The sequence below is a fragment of the Schistocerca piceifrons genome, chromosome X (assembly GCF_021461385.2).
Source record: "Schistocerca piceifrons isolate TAMUIC-IGC-003096 chromosome X, iqSchPice1.1, whole genome shotgun sequence".
Taxonomy (NCBI): Eukaryota; Metazoa; Arthropoda; class Insecta; order Orthoptera; family Acrididae; genus Schistocerca; species Schistocerca piceifrons.
In genome coordinates this window covers 111,053,700-111,077,235 of record NC_060149.1, presented here as the reverse complement: position 1 = coordinate 111,077,235, position 23,536 = coordinate 111,053,700, and the positions used below count along the sequence as shown (strand labels likewise).

Sequence of the window (23,536 nt, the reverse complement as noted above, 5' to 3'; positions counted from 1 at the left end):
TAGAAACCAAATAGCCAGTCAATTTTTTCCGTGACATCTCCTGCACAACACCATGGCAGAGAGACATGGGAAAAGAAAACCTCCACTGAAAGACAGCTCCCATAGTTCATTATTCACTGAACAGATTCAAAACTTACTTTCTGGATGACAGATTCTACCACAGAAAAAGCTGCTGTGCCTGTGTCTGCTGGAGACGCACTTGAAAACCATTTTTGCCCCTATTCTAAGAACATTCTGTCTCCACAGGAAATATGAACTTGGTGACAAGGGATGGGGTGGCATTGCTCATTAGTCAGTCTCTCTCCCTCTCCCCCCGCCCCTACTTCCCCCACTAGCACCACCACCAATACCCCTTCACCTGTCCGCACTTTTCACCTCATGACCCACTCGATAAGGAAGCTCTCATGGACTAATTTAAGTGGGCATCTCACCTGGCCATTCTTACTTATTGGAGATTCAAATCCACAGCATGTGCTTTGGGGGATCCAACAAAACCTGCTCCAGGGATCAAATTCTTCAGAGCCTTGTTGTATCGGAAGACACCTGTCTCCTGAACAGAGGTCAAACAATGGATTGCAGCTCCACCACATGAGTGTTTTCGGCCATTGAGCTTTTCTTCTGCTTGCCTGCCTGCACAGATATTGTAGAGTAAAAAGTGGTTACTGATCTGCACTCAAGTGACCACTTCCTTATTATCCATACATTTTCGAGATGGTAGAGAATTCCGAAGAAAGCCATTGGAATGGTTGCTCAGCAGAGCGAACTGGATGCTGCACAGTCGAGTAGTGAGATTTGAACACGAGACAGCATCCAGACCTGGGTGGATGATGTTACAAATGTGGTATGCTATGCTGCTGAGACATCAATACCAAAGACCTCGGAACACACTAAGATGCAATCTGTCCACAGATGGAACAATGAATGTTGCACTTCAAACAGTGACAGACAAGCAGCACTGCAAATATTCTGGGCCAAACCATCAGGAAAGAACCAAGCAGCCTTTTGGCTTACAAGAGCAAAAAATTAGACTAGAAAAGACAATGGCAAAAATTTTGGAATTACATTAACTGTCTCACATCAGCTGCAAGAAATGGAAGTCAGTCAGAAGGGTTTCCCTCTGCAATGAGTAAGAGAATTGGTTAACTTCTCCAGCTGGCAAAATGAAGTCAATGACTAATTACTTATGTACTGTAACATCCAATGACAACAAAGAGCCCATATTCCCATGCCAGAAAGTAGCTGCAGAGAGGGCACAGTTGGACTGTAGCTCAGACAACTGTTAAGGTTGTAAATTGACTTCATCTATGTGAGAACAAGAAAACATCTTGTCTGCTCCTATGGATATAGCCTCAGGGCCAGACGCTATTATGTATAGCATGTTGAGTCAGCCATGTAAAGAATTTTATTTTTATTATTTATTTGCTGTCATATCTCTGGTTCTCTACATAGAAACAAAAACAAAGAACACAATTGCTTGTGCAATCACATAAATGAGAATAAGAGCAAAAATTGCATCAATTACATAACAAAATAAATTCTAGCAATAAGAACTGATTATCCTACAAAAGTCTGAAATTAATATAATTCTAAATTAAACCTATAATTTGATACAAATATCAGCCTACAGTATGTTCATTTTACCAGTTTGTAGTCACATGCTCTGGTTCTCTGTGACACATGCTGCTGGTTCCTTGATTTATAAAATTTCATTAAATACCAGTATTCATAATCTATAATACTCACTTTCTTGTATTGCATTACACACTGAGGTGACAAAAGTCATGGGACACCTCCTAATATCGTTCAGAGTTCCTTTTGCCTGGTTTCGCGCAGAAACTCAACATGGCATGGGCACCACAAGTCGTTAGAATCCTCTGCAGAAATATTGAGCCATGTTGCCTCTATAGCTGTCCATAATAGGGAAAGTGTTGCAGGTGCAAGATTCTGTACACGAACTGACCTCTTGATACAAATGTTCGGTGTGATTAATGTCGAGCGGTCTGGATGGCCAAATCATTTGCGCTTGAATAGTTCAAAATATTCTTCAAAGCAATCGTGAACAATTTTGGCCTGGTGACACAGCGCATTGTCATACATAAAAATTCCATCGTTGTTTGGGTACACGAAGGTGATGAATGGTTGCAGATGGTCTCCAAGTAGCCGAACATAACTGTTTGCAGTCAAATGAACGGTTCAGTTGGACCAGAGGACCCAGTCTATTCCATGTAAATACAGCGTACAACGTAATGGAGAAACCAACAGCTTGCACAGTACCTTGTTGACACCTGAGTCCATGTCTTGGTGGGGTTGTGCCACACTTCAACCCTACCATCAGCTCTTACCAAATGAAATCAGGACTCATCTGACCTGGCCCTCCGTTTTCCGGTGGTCTAGCCAGTCGATATGGTCATGAGCCCAGGAGAGGTGCTGCAGGCTATTTCGTACTGTAAGCAAAGGCACTTGTCGGTCATCTGCTGCCATAGCCCATTAACATCAAATTTTGCTGCACTGGTCGTAAAGGATATGTTCATCATATGTCCCACTGCAGTTATTACATTCAGTGTTGCTTGTGTGTTAGCACTAACCACTCAATCCAAACACCACTGCTCTCGGTCATCAAGTGAAAGCCGTTGGCCATTACGTTATCCATGGTGAGAGGTAATGCCTGAAATTTTGTATTCTGGGCACACTCTTGACACTGTGGACCTCGAAATACTGAATTCCCTAATTATTTCCATAATGGAATGTCCCATGTGTCTAGCTCCAACTACCATTCTGCATTCAAAATCTGTTAATTCCCATCATGTGGCTGTAATCACTTCAGAAACCTTTTCACATGAATCACCTGAGTACAAATGACAGCTTTGCCAGTGCACTGCCCTTTTATACCCTGTTTACGCAATACTTCCACCATCTGTGTATGTGAATATCGCTATCCCATTACTTTTGTCACCTCAGTGTAGTGACACAGAATACATCATAATGGCTGTCTTGCACATTACGTGGGCAGTCACGTCTTGGTATTTGCTTGTGTTTTGCATCAACCGAGAGGCACCCTCTTAAGCCTCTGGTTCCTCTAACCTGAAGGCCACTTCTAGACTCTGATATCAGTCTCATGTTTTCCACTTACATCTGAAACATGGAGTGCAAGGAGCAACGACCTGGAGTGTCCTGCTATGGGCTCTCCGTTTATCTGCATCCACACGTGCTGTGAATATTGTACCACCTGTTGCACATTATTAATTAAAACTTACGTACTATTTTGAATTAATGATAGATATTTTTACCTGAAAACAGTTGACATTTAGGTGTGAACTTTGACCGAAGAAATTCACAAAGATACGAGATAAAAAATTATATGATAGGATCTTGATCGCCACACATTGTATGTATGTATGTATGTATGTATGTATGTATGTATGTGTGCATGCTGGCAGCAGACTATTTAGGAATGATGAGTGATATATAAAGACTGACGTAATAACGTATTGTGTAAACAACATTTTGATTTGAAAAATGGCTAGGTTAGAATTTGCTAATTAGACTGACCTCTACGTTATGATAGTCAATTGGTTTGCAAAATATGTGGTAGTTTAGGGGGGGAAAAATCATACATCGGTGTTGGGAATAACCCATTTATGAACACAGGTCTCATCATTAGATTTATAATCGTTGATATTGCAGATTTATGCAAATTCTTAATCACTGACTTAATTAGTTAATGAAGTGTGTCATTCAGCTCATAAAAATTAGAGCAAAAAAAGTATAGTGATAACACCTCAAATCTAGCAGGCATAATGGCACAAATGACATGAGTAATTTCGAGTTTATTTGAACTTTGATGGCAGATAAGTTAAGTATTTTCAGGAAAATCGTAGTATGTTACTATAAAGTCTGGATATTGGTCTTAGTAATGAATGGTGTCAACATATCCTACTTGACTATTAGTCAAGTAGGATAGGTCAGTCAAAGTCCCTATCTCGTATTATAGTAAAGTTTTCAGTAGTTAACTTCTAATTAACATGGTTTCCAGTTAAACTAGTTATACTAATGGAATCAGTACATTGAAACATCTGAATAATAAATCTAAGTGATACAGAGGCTGATTAATGGTTGATGGGTTCATGTATATATTACACATGCACATTCTAGATACTTGAACAAAAAGTGGGAAATGAATAGGAAAAAAATGAATTATTAATAGCTATGCAATAAGAGCAGATGGGAGATCCCAGCTTGCTCTGTTTCAAGTTGTTACTTGATCCATTTCTCCTGCCACAAAGTGATACTTACATGCAACATCTGTGATTTTAGATATTTAATTCTTGCTTCTGCTCTTGGACAGTACTTGGGTCGTCCCCAGCTACCATTGGTGCTCTTTTCCTTTCTCACATTTGCTGGCCGTGGTTGCTGTTATTTTCTTGTAGTTGGGTCTCATTTTCAGAATGAGATTTTGACTCTGCAGCGGAGTGTGCACTGATATGAAACTTCCTGGCAGATTAAAACTGTGTGCCGGACCGCGACTCGAACTTGGGACCTTTGCCTTTCGCAGGCAAGTGCTCTACCAACTGAGCTACCCAGGCACAACTCACGACCCGTCCTCACAGCTTCAATTCTGCCAGTACCTCATCTCCTACCTTCCAAACTTCATAAAAGCTCTTCTGCGAACCTTGCAGAACTAGCACTCATTGAAGAAAGGACATTGCGGAGCCACAGCCTGGGGGTTGTTTCCAGATGAGATTTTCACTCTTCAGTGGAGTGTGTGCTGATATGAAACTTCCTGCCAGATTAAAACTCTGTGCCAGACCGCCAAATACAGTACAATTCCATTGGATGTTAAGACATCTTTTCAGATAAACTGTTTAGTAGTTTATACAATCCACTGTCCCTAATTATACAGGATGTATCAAAAAGAATCATCCGATTAAAAAAAAATCATAATTATTATGTTATTTGAGATATGTTTGTGAGTAATGTACTGTTGAAAAGAGCAAACTCTTGAGTTTTACATGATCCCCGCTAGGTACCAGTAGTGTGCCCACTTCAGTTCTAGTAAAAAACGGTGTCGGTACAACAGAAAGCGTTTTGTGTTTTACGTTTTGTACAGTGCGGGTCAGCAATAACTATTCAGCGTGACTTTTGTACTAGGTATGGTGTGGATCCTCATACGGCACAGAGCATTTTATGATGGCATGAACAATTCCGAAAAACTGGTTGTTTGTGTAAAGGCCGTCCTCGAGTATCTTGACACAGATGTCGAGTGCATTCACCATAGTTTCACAAGGAGTCCACAGAAATCCATTTGCCATGCAGCTTGACAGCTCAACGTGCCTCTCATGACTGCTTGGTGTGTGTTGAGTCGACGTTTACACATGAAACTACAAAATTCAGCTACTACAAGGTCTTCGTGAAGGTGACAAACAGCAACATGTGGAATTCTGTAATTTTGTTTCTTGCCAAGATGTAGAATGGTAGTTTCGTTTAACGCTTAGTGTTCAGTGATGAGACAACATTCCATGTAAATGGAAAGGTGAGCCATCATGTGAGAATATGGGGTGTGGAACAACCTCATGATGTTGTACAACATGAGAGGGGCTCTTCAAGATTAAATGTGTTTTGTGCAGTTTCACAGGAAAAGGTGTCTGATCCATTTCTCTTTGCCGAGAACACTGTTACAGAAAGCACATATCTCAATATGCTTGAGAACTTACTTTCACCACACTTGGAGACTTATTCAAATGACTTCATTTACCAACAGGATGGGGTACTGCCACACTGGCATCTGGAAGTGTGGGAATTTTTAGATCAGAGTATTACTGAACAATGGATTGGTTGCACTGGACCAAATGGTTCAGCCTTACATTACGGGCCACAAAGGTCACCGGACCTGACTGTATGCGATTATTTCTTGTGGGGGTTCTTTTTTTTATGTGCCTCTGATACCAACAAAAATGAATGACCTGAGATGTTGTGTAACGTCGTGGAAGGTGTAATTCAAGACATGCTTGCTGCAGTGTGGGATCAATTTGCATACCACATTGACATATACCGTGCGTCTCAAGGGGGGCCATATTGAACACCTATGAAAAGGTATGGGGGAAAAAGAAACAACTTTTTGAATTCCTCATTCATCAAAAAAACAAAATTCATTGTAAATGTTTCTTAGTTTCAGAAAAATAGACATGTCAAATGGGATGATTCTTTTTGATACATCCTGTATTATAAACACGATTATTACTCAACAACACCCCCCCCCTCTCTCTCTCTCTCTCTCTCTCTCTCTCTCTCTCTCTCTCTCTCGTCTTTGTATGTGATATTAGTATGCTGATTAAACTTGATGACAAAGTGCTCAGGGGCTTGTTAGCTCACTTCCCCTTCTATACGTCCTTTTTTCCACTTGTAAAGTGAACCAAACCTCACTCATTCATTCATTAGGAAATATTTCATACAGTCATCTGCCAGTAGCAGTGCTTTCCCAGGCTCCTTGGCCGTCTACTAATATGCAGTGGTTAGTGCACTGGACTCGCATTCAGGAGGATCACGGTTCAAACCCCCACCTGGCCATCCTGATTTAGGTTTTCCGTGATTTTCTTAAAGTGCTTCGAGCAAACGCCAGGATAGTTCCTTTGAAAGGGCACAACCAATTTCCTTCACTGTCCTTCCCTAATCTGAGCTTGTGCTCCATCTCTAATGACCTCATTGTTGACAAAACATTAAACACTATTGTTCTCCTCCCTCCTTTATTAATAACGTCTCCATTATTTACAACTTGTTGTATGTCTATTCTCTTATAATCGTGCTCTCTCTCTCTCTCTCTCTCTCTCTCTCTCTCTCTCTCTTGCTCTTTCTTTTTGCGAATACACTGCACCTCTGTGGTGTATGGTTTAATGCATTGCCAGATCCCAAGAATAATAAAAAAAGCATTTGTCATTATTATTTGATATTCTCCAGTTAATCTTATCAGCATACTTCTGTCTCTTCATATTACCTCTGCCAATGTTGTCCTCAATATGTGAAAAACGTATTCATGGTATATTCTTAATAATTGCAAAGGCAGACAAAATTTATTTTATGCTATATTTCTTTGGCATAGCTGCAGCTGACTTTTTACTGGTATGTTTTGCATGGGCTAGAAAACTTTGCCCTTCATCAAGAATGATTCCTAGATACCTACTGGTGTAATGGACAAACTGTGAAAGGTTGCCAAGAAAAAAGGAAAAATCATCCAGGTATGAATATTAGTTGTAAGTCCTGTAATTTAGGTAGAGGTGCATATAGCAAGCTGCTTTCATCAGTCCCTTAATAGGTCATACACACAGAAACAGCTGATTTCATGTGCATCAATTGTGAATTGGAGATAAAACCTATAAAAATGCAGCCTACTTGTATATAGAAACCTCAAACACCAATCAAGGCAGAGATTGGGAGAATTTGAGAGTTCCAGCAAGTGACAGCAGCCTCGGATGAACAAGTGTACTATGTAAGTGAGCAGTCAGACTCAGTTAACTTTTTGCACTAAGGAGGACTTGCAAAGTTTGCCTGTACATACCTCTGGGTTAGTGTTGTTGATTTGCATTGTGCATTTGTCTATGCTTACCTGTGTCTGTATGTCACATACATTTGGTGAGTACTTGAACCTAAAGGGTTCAATTAGAACAAAAGAATCTGCCACCTCCAAGGTCCGTGATCTACAGTACCATGCATTACTGTGTATGCCCCTTTCTTAACTAAGTTGTAGGTCAGAGTGACCATTTGTTTTGGTAATTGATTCGAGAATATAATATGCCTCATCTGTGTTCATAAATAACCAATGTCTGTGCTCTTGTGCATGTTCCCTTCTAACACGTGAAGAAGCAATAAAAAGCAGACCAATAAGCCAACCCAGAGACTCATTTCTCCCATCATCTCCAAATCTGCCTCCTTAACCTAATGTGTGTCATTCTATTCCGTCTCCTACTGACCCCTATGCTGCTTCACTTATGTACACAGTCGCTTGCATACCAAGAAACGGATGACAAAAAATTATGCTTCACCTCTGATCTTAGAAATTGTGTTGTGACCCACATTAGGTTCCGACACCGGTAACTACTCTAAGAATTAATTCATTATTGATTTTTATTTTAGGATTTCTTGTGTGTTATAATTTTTCCTTTAATAGTATATGATCTGTATTTTATGTAACCACTTTTAGTTTAGGTGGCTGATACCAGTCATATAAAATTTGCAACACATTTGTTCCTCTTTCTTCAATTTGTGTCCTTGTTACCCTACACACAATTACATGAAATGTATTCACAGTTGCGAGTATGGACAGCCATCAGCTATATTGGGGAATGACGACAATAAAATCTGTGCCAGACTGGGACTCCTACCCAGATTTCCGGGTTATTGTGAGTGGTTGCCTTACCGTTAAGCTAGCAGAGCACTCTTAGTGCTAGACCCAAACTTCCATATTGTATGCATGCATGTCTGAAGGAACATTGCATTGTATTTCTGAACTATACAGCCACAGCAATATGTCATACTGTATAATACACAATGGGTAAGATGTTGTGTGCACATGCTACATGACCTCTGACTTCTGCTGTGACAGACATTTTCTCTTGTAAGAGTTCTAACACTGTGTCCCATAATATGGGTCCACAGTTTGAATCCTGAGAACAACCTTGTGTAATTGCCTTCTGTATGCTTTCAGTAGGGTATGCAAGCCTTGGGTACTGATTTTGCAATAACCCCTTAGGCTTTTGTACAGGGTGGTAGGACATTCATGCAGATGTGGGCATGAGACCAGCCACCATTGATTGTCATACGCACCTGCAATGTCAACCATTAATTCCATGGCATGTGATTCATTTGAGTCCTGGCTTATGGCATCTTTGGTCAAATGTCCATTTCTGAATCCATATTGATTATAGTTCAGGCCCTTAAACTCTTGTAGTTCCATATGAGCCTCTTACATAAATGGTGCTCCTGTATTTTTGCCACATTCTGTCTAAGGCAAATAGGTCAGTATTGCTTTGGAATTGTAGGATCTCGATCTCTTCCGTCCCCCTCCCCATCCCCCTTCCCCACCCCCTTTTTTTATGACAACTTCAGCTTATTCCATGATGTCAGAATCCTTCGCAGCTGCAAGCAGTCATTGATTACACTTGTCAAAAATAGTGTTATGTTACCTTCTAACATCTGAAGCACCTCAACCAGCACACTGTCATGTTACTTATGAAGAAACAATCATGTTTGCGACTGTTTCTTCATACGTAATTATCACAAGTAAGATCACCGACATGCTGGTTAAAATCATACTGTCAGGCACTGGAGATTTTCTTTTTTTATGGTTATCATCCATATTTGTGCAAAGCTTTTTTTGTCTTCATTGTCTACTGTGTTGTGTTACTAACACTTGCATCAACAGATCACTAGGCTCTTTCCTGACTTTGGTCATTTCTCCATTTTCTATTTTCATTGTTGGCAGCAGTACAGGCACCCTTAATTTGCTTGTCATTATCTTGTAGGGTACACCCCAGGAATTTAAGGCCACTTTGTTGTTAATGTATTTAATGTAGAGAGTGAAAAGAACCCTCCGTGATCATTTCAGCTGTGTGTGGTCAAATGACTATACCCAGATCCATGGAAGGGATACATGATGATAGTCCTAAGAGCTCCTTGAAATAAGCTACCTGCACAAGCTGTTAACATACCGTTGTTCTCACAGTGGATGGTAACTGTCATTGTTAGAGAGGGTGGAAGTCATAAACCACTTCCAGATTGGGTTCAGGAAATACTGTTGTATTCTAAACAACTACACACTACTGGATGGGGAAAAACATAGGATAGGGAGGTACAACTCTTGTCTATTAGCATACATTTCTTTGTATTATAAAAGGGTATTGTAATGACACAGTGGGTTACACAGAAGGCTCCAACTAAGAAGCCTTTGTTGACTATTCCATTGTTTTCACATACAATATCGTGAGAGTTTTCCCATAAGCAAAATTCAGCATCCTCAATACAGTTACTGTGATCCTGATTACTCACAAGCAGGTGAAATGTGCTCATAAGAAGACTTTCCTAGTCTGTTCTGACTTAGAGTCCTCTGCAAAACATTCAGAAAATTTATTCAGCAGAGAACCTTGTCCAGAACATGCAGGGTACCCTGTTTTTTGTACAGAAGAAGGGTAAATAAGTGTCATTTCATTAGGAACCTGTCATCTCGAAATTTGTGGTAATCAGAGTGCAGACACAGCTGCCAAGTAAGCTTGTGATGTGCATTCAGTGACATCATATGACGTGCCCCTACAGTCAGTTATGCCAGCCATGAGGCGAAAAGACATAAGCACGTAGGAAAAATAATAGTTTGTAATAGGTGGATGGAAGTGTGCCATGGTTTGCTACTGGGTTAACCACCACAGTTTATTTTGTCACACACAAGAATTGAGATTATTTTAGGTTGCCTTTGTAAAGGGTATTTCGCTTTGACATGTGAATTCCTTCTCTGTCATGAAGAACCTCCAGAATGTAACTCCTGTGATGTCTCTATAACTGTGTTCCAAATTTTAGCTGAGTGATGTTTTGTTTACTGATCCAGCGACATTAAATGGTTTAGTTGGAGATGTGCTCTCTACCATAAGAGATAGCTGGATCTATGTAGGACTGGTTTCAAAATTTTGTGAGTAATGAGGAGTCATTCCCAAAGTGTTAGGAGCAGATTTTATTGATTTGAGTGGTTGAGTACTTTCCATTTTTAATATTAGTGCTCAGCCAGCCATGTGTATCTGGGAAAATTTTTAGCAACTGTATCCAACTTACCTTCATTTCAAGAAGCAATGTCATATGTCGAGACTGCCACAATTTTAGTTAGGTTATAAATCATTTGCTTGAACATGCATGGTGTCACATACACAGTCACTCATATTTTTATTCTTTGTTGTAATGCGCTAGTAATTTGACATTGTCAGTGATTGTAGTTATTGAAAAAGTAACCTTTATGCATTTTAGACTCATTCATCTAGTATAATTTTTAACCTGAGACACTATTGAGTGAGGTAGTATTGGTTCTCTATAAGTCTTGCCCTCTCAGAAATTGACAAGATCGCACACTGACAACAAACTACGAATTTATTTCCTTGTTACACTACCACACTGTTGTAAGGAATGACATCTTTGGTCAGTTCATAAAATGCAACACATCCATATTTAACAAGAGCCCTGATAACCAAGCTGATGAGCACCCCAACACCACCACCACCACCACCACCACCACCACAATGGTCATCACCATCATCTTTATTTGTGTGTGCAAGAAGACTGTGTGGAGGGGAGGGTGACTAAGAATATGTAATGACCCTCCATTAGGATAAACTCGCAGCATTTTAGCAGAGTGAAAAAAAATTGCTGAAAAGTTAAATTATGATGACCAGAATGGGCCACGTGTACTATGTGATTGAGACCAGCATTTTGCCACTACTTCTGGTTCATAAAACATGAATACATGAAAGAGCTGTTAGTAATGGAATGTATCATGTGACTTTAAATGTGCCTCTTCCACAAGATGCAAAAGTAAATCAAAATCATCATTGCCATTCAGTATTGTTGGCTGGCAGACACTGACTGGTGGTTCAGCAACTTATTGGAAGTAAAAGTTTGTGCATATTGTACTATTTTCTTTATGAAGTAAAAGTGTTGAATTCAGGATGTTTGTTTAATATACACTCCTGGAAATGGAAAAAAGAACACATTGACACCGGTGTGTCAGACCCACCATACTTGCTCCGGACACTGCGAGAGGGCTGTACAAGCAATGATCACACGCACGGCACAGCGGACACACCAGGAACCGTGGTGTTGCCGTCGAATGGCGCTAGCTGCGCAGCATTTGTGCACCGCCGCCGTCAGTGTCAGCCAGTTTGCCGTGGCATACGGAGCTCCATCGCAGTCTTTAACACTGGTAGCATGCCGCGACAGTGTGGACGTGAACCGTATGTGCAGTTGACGGACTTTGAGCGAGGGCGTATAGTGGGCATGCGGGAGGCCGGGTGGACGTACCGCCGAATTGCTCAACATGTGGGGCGTGAGGTCTCCACAGTACATCGATGTTGTCGCCAGTGGTCGGCGGAAGGTGCACGTGCCCGTCGACCTGGGACCGGACCGCAGCGACGCACGGATGCACGCCAAGACCGTAGGATCCTACGCAGTGCCGTAGGGGACCGCACCGCCACTTCCCAGCAAATTAGGGACACTGTTGCTCCTGGGGTATCGGCGAGGACCATTCGCAACCGTCTCCATGAAGCTGGGCTACGGTCCCGCACACCGTTAGGCCGTCTTCCGCTCACGCCCCAACATCGTGCAGCCCGCCTCCAGTGGTGTCGCGACAGGCGTGAATAGAGGGACGAATGGAGACGTGTCGTCTTCAGCGATGAGAGTCGCTTCTGCCTTGGTGCCAATGATGGTCGTATGCGTGTTTGGCGCCGTGCAGGTGAGCGCCACAATCAGGACTGCATACGACCGAGGCACACAGGGCCAACACCCGGCATCATGGTGTGGGGAGCGATCTCCTACACTGGCCGTACACCACTGGTGATCGTCGAGGGGACACTGAATAGTGCACGGTACATCCAAACCGTCATCCAACCCATCGTTCTACCATTCCTAGACCGGCAAGGGAACTTGCTGTTCCAACAGGACAATGCGCGTCCGCATGTATCCCGTGCCACCCAACGTGCTCTAGAAGGTGTAAGTCAACTACCCTGGCCAACCAGCACGAACGCTGGTCCAACTGAGGCGCCAGGTGGAAATGGCATGGCAAGCCGTTCCACAGGACTACATCCAGCATCTCTACGATCGTCTCCATGGGAGAATAGCAGCCTGCATTGCTGCGAAAGGTGGATATACACTGTACTAGTGCTGACAAATTGCATGCTCTGTTGCCTGTGTCTATGTGCCTGTGGTTCTGTCAGTGTGATCATGTGATGTATCTGACCCCAGGAATGTGTCAATAAAGTTTCCCCTTCCTGGGACAATGAATTCATGGTGTTCTTATTTCAGTTTCCAGGAGTGTAGATGATTGTGGGATCTGTAAGTAGAGCGTAGTGTTGTACATTGAGAAATAAGTAAGAGTATGAAACCCATTGTGGGCTCTTCAGTAACACTAATTGAATGTTCCTCTCCCACAGATCACCATTAACAATATTTAGTGTATCATTTCTGAAGACAGTGTAGAGAGGTTTGGATTTTAACCCTTTCCAGCAAATCCCAGTGATGTCACTGAATCAAACTCCATAAGGTTGCAAGAAGCAAGTAAACAGCATAGATTGAACAGCTACTCCATGAAAAGGCATGAGTTAACTCTGAACTGTTCTACTGTGAATAAACAATAATTTTTTAATGAGTGATGCACCGGGTTACTGTTTTCAGTGACCCGGTGGACTCCGTCAACTGAATAATATGAGATTTGATCATTCATATTCTCAGAGAGTTGGACCTAGATGTGTGATTACCATACTGAGGAATGTTATGGAGAGTTCTCCAATTGATGAACCTTGCAAAATGACATATTAATCCATGAAGTAATGCAATATTCAAGACATGACATTGCAAAAGCAGGAAGGAACCACGAAGAAAGACCTGCTCGAATTTTGTGCTTGTCACCTCTGCGGCATGACTCCTGTTACAGATGCCCATTAGGTGGCACCTCAAGCATTATTGGCTGGGTTTTACTGTGGCATTGATTTGCTACATTATTCAGGTCCTGATATGAATCTGTAACAGTTTACTTGTCTCATATGAAAGCAAAACAGCACCAGAGTAATCTACTGTTCCAACCATGAAGATGAATCACGCTAAAATTATCTGTTACAGCTGATGGCAACTCACAAATATATACCAGGAAAAGATTAGCCACGAGGAACACTCCGTGTTGCAGTACCCCAGTCAGATGCTACCTGATCTTTTGGTATGTGACTATCTAAACCAAACTTTAGCTTCCTGCTGCTCAGAATAAGATTGAAACCTATTAAATGTCTTACGACTAATACTCTAATTTGTTCAGCAGTGTACTATGACATGCACAGTCAAATGTCATAAAAACAATGGAACAAAATCAGGGAGATTTAGAGATACTCGCAGGAATACTGGCTATTTTTCTTCCCACATACCGCCTGCAAGTGGAACTGTAAATGGGAAGAGGGTTATAGTAATATTTATACTCTGTACACAATGTATGATGGCTTATGGTGTATAAATGCTGATGTTGATGTAAGTGTACATCAGTATATCAGGAATGCATTGAAAAGAAATTGTTTAATGTCACCACCTGTTCATTTTGGAGGTGATGGTCTAAAACACACACACACACACACACACACACACACACACAAAATGTTCACTCAGAGACCCAGTTTTCACTACCATAATGACAGAATCTCGCTACGTAAGACTGACCCAAGTTCTACTATCTACGCTCTAATGAGCTGTACCAATCTCCTCTTCCCAGACCAATATAAGTGTATGCTGTGCTTTTTAAAGCCCATACTTGCTGATAGTCCAAACTAGTGCCGGCTCTGTGCGGATTACAGTAGTTGTCATCAGAGCCATTTCCATTTGCGCATTAGCTTACTTCACAATACATTTGATACACAGCCAACCATTATGCTGAAACAGCCCAATAAATAATATTTACTGTTCCGATTAAGGTTTTCATTAGTTTCCTTAAATTGCTTAAGGCAAATAAGATAGCTGTTTGTATTCCCAGTCTGAAACTGAATTCCTTTTCTGATAACCTCATCATTGATAGGGTATTACACTCGAATCTACTGAAATGAGTTGTTCACTCTCCAGTGAAGTGTGCTGTATTGAAATTTCGTGGTAGATTAGAACCATATGTCAGACTGGGATTTGAACCCAGAACTTAGCTTTTTGTGAGCCGTCCCCTTATCAAATGAGCTCTCCCGGCATGAACTGAAAGCTGCCCCACAGCTTCACTGCTGCCAGTATCACTCTCCTGCTTTCCAGAGTCCACAGAAGCACTACTACCGATTCATTCTGGAAACAGTTCACTACTTGTGGCTAACACATTTCTCCAAAACATCCTTTATTCCAGGACTGCTGATGCAACAAGGTATGCAGGAGAGCCTCTGTGAAGTTTGGAAAGTAGGGAAATGTACTTACAGAAATAAACCTGTGAGAGTGGGTTGCTGGTAAAATCATTTCTCGTGAATGGCAAGGCTCTGGGTTGGAGCCCAGATCCAGCACACAATTTTATGATACTCTTCCCTTATATTTTTTCCTTTGTCAGCTTGTACCACAGAAATAGCTATTAACTGCCAGCAGAACTTTCTTATCATAAGTTTTCTCATTACTTTAGAAGTCCACCAGTCCATGCATAATAATTTTCATCACCATTGTCACATTGCTATAATTGTATTCTGCACTATAATCATTAGTCTAACTAGTTTTCAGACTGAATTGGTTGAGAAAGATGAAAAATGTTGGTTCTTTGCCTTTATGCAAATTTTTGCTGTCATCATTGTTAAATTAGCACACAGGAAAGCTGTTTCAAATTGGAAAACTATTTTTCTGCCATGGAATGAACATTCATTATAAGTTATGTTTTATGAATTCAAAATTTAGAAGACCTTTTTTTTTTACCTTTTTTACTCAATCAAGCCATTTTTTTCTTTCCATGGCAGACACCACAACTAATGCTACTAATGCCACTAACTGAGAAAAAGCATGTAGTGTTTTGTTTCACAATTATGCTGTGATGTGATTAGAGAAATGAACAGAGTAGTGTAGACAGTTAAGTGACAGATGTACTGCAAATAATGCAGGCTACATGCACTTTTGAGTAGTAACAACTAAAACGAGGTAATGATTGCAGTTGGTCATTCATCATAGTTCATCAGTAATAATACTTAACTAAACAAAATCAGACAATGGAAAATCCAGGATGGAACAATGACAGTATCATGAAAAGGATTGGTGCTCACCATATAGCGGAGAATCTGAGTCGCACAGGCGCAACAAAAAGACAGTTAAACAAGTAAGCCCCCCCCCCCCCCCTTTTGATCTAGCTGTTTTTTCTTTCCATGGCAAACATCACAACTAATGCTACTAATGCCACTAACTGGGAAAAAAAGCATGTGGTGTTTTGTTTCACAATTATGCTGTCATATATTTCAAACTTGTTACATTTGATAATGGTGACTGAGCTTCACTGAAACTAGTTGTGTAAACCTTCTGTAATTTACTGCAACTATGGCTTGACTACTGTGCTAAAGTTAAATAAATCTGAAGGGGAAAAAGTAAGCTTTCGGTTAGAAGGCCTTCTTTTGAATTAGGCTATACATATACCCAACCACATTCACACAAACACAACTCAAATGCACATGACCACTGTCTGTGACTGCCAAGTCCAGACTGTGAGCAACAGGTGACCTAGATGCAAGACCTGTCCCATACATCCTCCCACCACCACCACCACCACCACCACCACCACCTACTCCAGTCCAGTCACAAGCATCACCTAACCATCAAAAGCAGGGCTACCTGTGAAACCAGTCATGTGATCTACAAGTGAAGCTGCAACCACTGTGTTGCATTCTACGTAGGCATGACAATCAACAAACTGTCTGTCTACCTGGATGGCCACCAACAAACTGTGGCCAAGAAACAACTGGACCATCCAGTTGCTGAGCACATTGCCCAACACAACATTCTTTGTTTCAATGACTGCTTCATCTAGATCCTTCTTATCAACACCAGCTTTTCTGAATTGCACTGGTGGGAACTCTTCCTGTAATATATCTTACATTGATGTAACACTCCTGGCCTCAACCTTCATTAGTCACTGTCCTTCACTCACCTATCCCCTTCCCTGTTCCCACTCCAGCGCTACACAACCTTCTATTCCACCAACGCGCACCCCCCCCCCCCCCTTTCCCTCCCTGTCCAACCTCCTGACTGCACCTAGCTATCCTACCCTCACCCCACATTGTTCCTATATGTTGTCAAAGACAGAACTTTACCATCCTCCACCTTTGCCCTTCTATCCTTCCCTGTCCCAACCTCCACCTTACCTCCACCACCCAGACTACTTCCTACTACTTCCATCATGCGCTGTTGCTCGCAGAGACAGTGGTCATGTGTGTGAGTTTTGTTTGTGTCAGTGCTTGGCTAGCTGTCTTTTTGTTGTACCTGTGTCACACATACTTAGTTAGATACCTGTTGCTAAAGGCTCATGAAGTGTATGATGATAAAACTCACTTTTCTGTGTGTACTCTGAAGTCTTGACGTAAATACCATTCTCTAGGCAGACAGTATCAGTGTATGGTGGGAGGGAGGAGGGGGGTGGGGGGGGGGGGGGGGAGAGAGAGAGAGAGAGAGAGAGAGAGAGAGAGAGAGAGAGAGAGAGAGAGAATATTTATCTGGCATTGTAAGGGGCAGATAATCTTCTTTTATTCATTTTGATTGTCTTAGTAACATATAATACCAAAAATTTACAATTATTGTAACATATGTACACAGTATGTTTGCAATATTTCAATCTATTTTAAGAGTTTTTTTGGACATATTTACTTTTATGTGTTTATTTTGCAGATTGCAGTATTACCTAATGAAATTCATCGCCTTCAGGCACTTGTTACTCTCAGACTGGACCATAATGAACTCAATACAATTCCACATACCATATCGAATTTGAAGAATTTGAGGTATGTTGTTTTGCTGCCATTGTATTGTATTGAAAACAACTGAGTATTACCATTTTGTAAAGAATATAGAGCGGAGAGGAGATATGACCATAAATAAACCAAAGTTCTAATTACTTGTCTGTATCATTCTCCTGTATACAATTCATTATCTTTCTGCTGATCATAGCATTTGTGATGTTTATCGAGTATTAATGTTATTAAGGTGACAAGGAGTGCAAGGGCTGCTTCTTCCCCCACCCCAACTTTTAATGGAAAAAAAGAAAAGCTTACATACCTGTATTATTTTTCAATAAATCACAATGGCATTAGAGGTATTTGTTGTAATGGTGTGCTATCTTTCCTATCAGCCCTCCAAAAGCCCACTATCTGTCAAGCCATGTCTTCATAAGGCCCTGCAGTTCCTTGTTTGAAATGAAAAATTGGCTGCTGAACCACTTCTTTATCTGCAAAAAAAAGGTGGAAATCACTTGATGCCAAACCTGAACTGTAGCGAGGGTGAATGATCCACTATCAGTTGAATCACTGGAGAAGTTGTATTGATGGAGCAACCTGCATCAGGCATTATACTAATCAAGGATGGATGGGCGACGTTGCAACCAAGGAAAACTGCTCTGCACTGGAATGTCATGGCTTGACTTTTTAACAGAATGGCTCGGAAAGCTGCTACACTGCTACATCATTGTGAAAACTGCCGTGTTGGGGCTGTGTTGAAAAATAACCAAGACACATAAACAGGGCGAGTATTTGTGTCTCACTGAGTCAGCAAAATATCTCAAAAACTGCACATTGGATCAAAAAAAAAAAAAAAAAATTGGAAAAATACATGTTCAGTAATCTAAAGTTGGAATATCCCATTTTTATTCTTGAGGAAAAAAAACTTGTTTCACAAAGCATCCACCATCCAGCTGACGTTGGGTTATCGATTATTCATATGATTTTAAGCACATTCTAAGTTGATTTATGAATTAATCATAAGCTGAGTTTTGTATGCGTGCATAGTGTATGTGCTGTCTCTGCCAGGGAAATCCTCGTAGCGTCTTGAAATAAACTTTCCTACAGACAAAAGGGGATGGGGCTATACAAGCTGAGCAGAAAAAGCCGAATGGATAAATGCCACCAATTCTTCTCCCTTCTCAGCATGCTTCAGGGTTTAGAAGCAGTCTATACTGATGGCTCGATGGTTGCTGGTCACACTGGCTTTGCTTACATTTGTGCAAGGTGCAATGAACTCTGCTCCTTTCCGAACAGTGTGGACACTCGATAGTCTTTGTCTTGACCCCGGGTCACATTGGAATCCCGGGAAATGAACTCGCTGATGGCTGGCCAAATTTGCTACCGGCTATCTGTTTCTTGAGATCAGTATTCTGGAGTCAGACCTCTGATCAACATATGCTGTCAAGTTCTAAGGATTTGGAATGTGGAATGGCGTACTCTGTCATTGTCGAATGATCTAAGGGTGATAAAGGACACAACAAGTTTGTGGAGATTTCCAAGCAGGCCTCTCACAAGAACTCCATCATCCTTTGCTGGCTATGCATTGGATGACTCATGATCATCTCCTCCATCGCAAGGATACACCCCTTTGTCGCTGTGGTACGTGTGTGGTGATGGTTCACATTTTGATGGACTGTCCTAATCCTAACCTAGCTGCCCTGCAGTGGACCCTTAATCTTCCTGACCCACTACCTGTGGTGTTAGTAGACGATGCCTCAGCAGCTGACTTGGTTTTACGGTTTATCCATGAAGGGGGTTCTTACCATTCTCTCTATGCCTCAGCCTTGTTGTCCCATAGAGGGGTTGGCAGGGTGCCCTGTTGCCTCCTTTGCCCCAAATGGGTGGTGGCTGTCTGGGCTTGATGGTCTGCCGCAGCCCTGTCCATGTTGCTAGTCATTTCTGGGTATTGTTGAGTGTGGTGCATATGGTAAATCACAGAGGTATGTCCCTTATCACACTTTCTGCCTTTGGAGGCCTCTGGCTGCTCGCTGCATGGGGCGCCTTTCCCTGTTCCTTCCATTCTCCCCATTTCTTCTTCCTTGTTCATCTTTCTAGGCTTTGTTGAACTTTGGTAGACCTTGGGGTTTTCTTTTCTTGGGTTTCATGCACTAGGCCCTTCTTTGGTGTGTAGTTACGTTTACTTGCCTGTTCCTAGTAGGAGATACTGATAACCTTGTAGTTTGGTCCCTTCCATTGAAAACTTCGTTAATGAGACTGCTTGATGTCCCTATAACAAAGCAAAGAGGCTCTATAATTAATCTCACATTCGTACCAGAAATATAATAGAAAGACGTTTCGGTGTTTGGAAGTGAAGATTTTCAGTGTTGTCACTAGACGTGAGAGTTATCGTAAACTACATCTAACCATGACTATTATTGTTGCTTGTGCTGTATTACACAATATAGCTCAGAAACAAGGAGAAGATGAGCCTCCTCTAATGCCAAATACCACCTTAGAAACTTACAAAGTTTATGCTTCAGCTGCTGTAGAGGACATTCAGCAGGCTATGGCAAGAACTGCCGGATTGAAGACGATTTCACACAACTGTGGAATCGTATCGTGCTACAACCGAAAAAATTGTTTGGCATCTGTACTTACAAATTTTATAGAAAAAAAAATTAAATACAATAATATGCTGTTACAGTATAAAAGATATTATTTGTTTACAAATCTTTGTTCTCTTTTTTTCTTTCATATTCAGTAGTTCCATTTTCCGTTCATGTTCTAACTACTCCCACTCGTGGCTTTCTCTTTCCCACTCATGTCTTTCCCTTTCCCATTCCCATTGATCTCTCCCTTTGCTGTGCTTTTCCTTCTTCTGTATAAAACGCGTTTCTGCTGTGCAGTGTGCCTTTATTAGCATTCTCAATATTCCTTTTTTTCCCTTTCTTTTTCTTTTTTTAAGGCCTATCCTCAACCGTTAGGTCAGGACTAGTAACAGAGTTGAGGTGTGCAGGAGAGCAGAATGACAATATGTGTTCTGGTTTTTGTAGATCCACTGCTTGTTTCTTTCACAGTATCTAAAATTAAAATACAGAATTAGCTAACAGTTCACTAGAATATTTAAAAGACAGTGGTGTAAGGTTGTAGTTCTTTAAAGTGACAGATGATGACAAAAACATAAAACACTGACCAAATTGAATTAAATCATAACAAAAAAAGTACCTACTGCATCTCCATCATATGGATTATACAGTCCAACAGCACTAGTACCCGTGAAGCCCAGTAGCATTTCTGTATTTTTGTCATGTTTGGTGGTTGGTATAGTATCCCCTACTGTTTATAAAATTTCTTTCTTTTCATTTGCTATTTCTTTTTTAACCTTTTTCTTCATTTTATCATTCTTATCCCTTATATTTTTACAGGTCTTTTGGTATCACTCATAGCTGCAAACAACTCACCGACTTCATCCCATGTTTTGCTTTTCTGCTCTCATGTTACAGCATTGGTTTTCTTATTTCAGTGATGTGATGTTTCTCCTATATAATTTTAAGTAGTATTTCTTCTTCCTTAGCCTCTATTTACTGTTCGCCATTGTATCAGTGTATAAGACGAATTTCTTTCACAAAACTTTCAAAACCATGAAAACAACTGATAGATGATACTATGTATACCATAAACGTTTACCAACTGCTAGAAATGTTATATAGATTTATTAGCTGGCAGTAAAACTTAACCAATAGAACATAAGAAAAGTGAAATTATTGTAAGTTTACTCTGACTGTAAAGTTTACTCGAGGCTACGTATTACTCTTACGTTGTTGGACATTGTAAGAACAGGTCTTAGCTGTTCTATAAGTAAAACATTTTTAAACCAGAAGCTGTGTGTTTTGTGTTGTAAAAGTTACAGGGTGTCTGGATCCATAAGAATTGCCATGAGAATTGAATTACAAAGCTGAAATTTATGATCCATTATTTTTTTATATAATTTTCCAGGTGCCTCTCTCTCAGTGATAACATCATCATATCATATCCATATTCAGTCCGTTTTTTGAGACATGTAGCATTTGATGTATCAAACAATAAACACGTTTTTCCGGGTCCTTTACCTCATGACACGGATTGGAGCCGAGCAATTAGAAGTGAGAAGGAACTTACTCTGGCACGCTATACGGGAATGCACAGCCTTAAGGAACTAGCAAGCAGAGTTCTGTTCGATAAAAGGTAAGTCTCTCTCTCTGTCTCTCTCTCTCTCTCTCTCTCTCTCTCTCTCTCTCTCTCTCTGTCTCTCCCCCCTTCCCCCCCCCCCCCCTCCCTTTCCATAACTGCAATTATTTTAAAAGTGAACTTCAATTCTCCAACCAACTTCAGTCGAAAATTTTTGTTTAAAGGCAGTAAATATTACTTGTTGTTTAAGATTAGGGAGGAAACACTGTCTTCACTGGTATATGCTGTAAATGGATAGTCATCATACAGTTTAATGCAGTGTCACTAGTCTAACACAATCACCATATTGGTAGCACTAAACCGATTAATCAGACACACAGTTAGAATGTGGATTATGATACCTTATTAGGGAATAGGGTAGTATGCCAGATTAAAATGACCATCATCTTCATGAAGAGACAGATGAAAGGGCCAATTATTTAATGAAGGTACTTAAACAAACAGCAGAAGGCCAGCATATTCAAGATTGCTTTAAATGTTTGATTAGTTTAGGACAGGCCTATTCAAGAGCTGGATGAGCAAGAGCACTCATGCCTTCTCTGCCTGAGCAGTGAGCACCCATGGTAAAATTCACTAGTCAGACACCATTACATAGTGCAGGGCAAGGGCAAACAAGTGCCATCGGGAACATGCCTTCAGAGGAATGACCATAGTTAATTTTGACATAGTCCTGATGTGAATGTATATACTAACTGCACAGTGCTAAAGTGGGAGAACAGCTCTGTTTGAATAGCTAAAAAGTAGTTTGATAGCTGGGTTAAGAACATTGAAGCATAGGTCAGACACACCAACACCATTTTACAGCACGTCGCTACACGATGCCTTATATGTTTATGGTATGTGATTGTGTCGAGATGCTTAGTATGCTTCAAACAGGGTGTACACACCATGGGACAACCGGGAAAAATTTTTTCATCCGGAAGAAATCCAGGAAAAATGCTGGAACTTTTTAGAATTCTGGAGATTTTTCATTGTTTTAGTTCTCAGTTAAAATTTTTAAATTTTGACTGCTAAGAACTGATACTGTAACAAAGAATTTTAATTTAGCCCACTACTGCAGAATAATAATGCAGCCGTAAAACGTAAATGAGAGAATAACACCGAAATAAAGCTTCAGTTCCAAAGAAAATGCGCCCTTTACAATGACAAAACATAGTGTACACACAAGCATCTGTCGACAGCTAAATATGCCAAGGACTTTGCAACACTTTGTAACAACTAACTGCTTTTGATGTGTCTTTCTCCTGGGTGTGGGCAATATCACAACTGTTTACATTTCCAACAGGTGATGGGAAAATATTGCAAATGGTGGTTAAGTGCTACTTTCAAAGTACATTCCCTTTTACACAAGATGATTTGTGTTTCGTGCGAGAATGTGCAGTGAATTTCTTAAATCGTGGAGCGATACTCTTATTCAAAACTATACACTGAGGACCAGGCCCTTAGAAAAATTTCAGGCCCAAAAGATCAGATATTTATGCCATTACTTAAAATTTTACTGGCATATTTGTGTTTGATATATCTTAAAAGGATAACATACACTAAAAAAGACCAAGTTTGAAGGTTAGTTTGTCATATTGCTTTTAATTCCTTCATAGATTACAAATTGTGCAGAAATGGAAGCAAAAAGTAGTAGAATTATCCTTAAAATAATAATAATAATAATAATA

The 23,536-nt window shown here is 40.7% G+C and overlaps 1 protein-coding gene across 4 annotated transcripts in view; it reads left to right on the top strand.

The window, feature by feature from the left end:
• Positions 1–23,536, top strand: part of LOC124721884 (leucine-rich repeat protein 1-like) — a 119,814-nt gene that overhangs the window by 77,125 nt on the left and 19,153 nt on the right. For all 4 annotated transcript variants that reach the window (XM_047247036.1, XM_047247034.1, XM_047247035.1 and 1 more), the window contains 2 exons: positions 17,593–17,705; positions 21,636–21,863. In XM_047247036.1, coding sequence (XP_047102992.1) covers positions 17,593–17,705; positions 21,636–21,863 — 341 coding nt within the window. The remainder of the gene's footprint in view (positions 1–17,592; positions 17,706–21,635; positions 21,864–23,536) is intronic.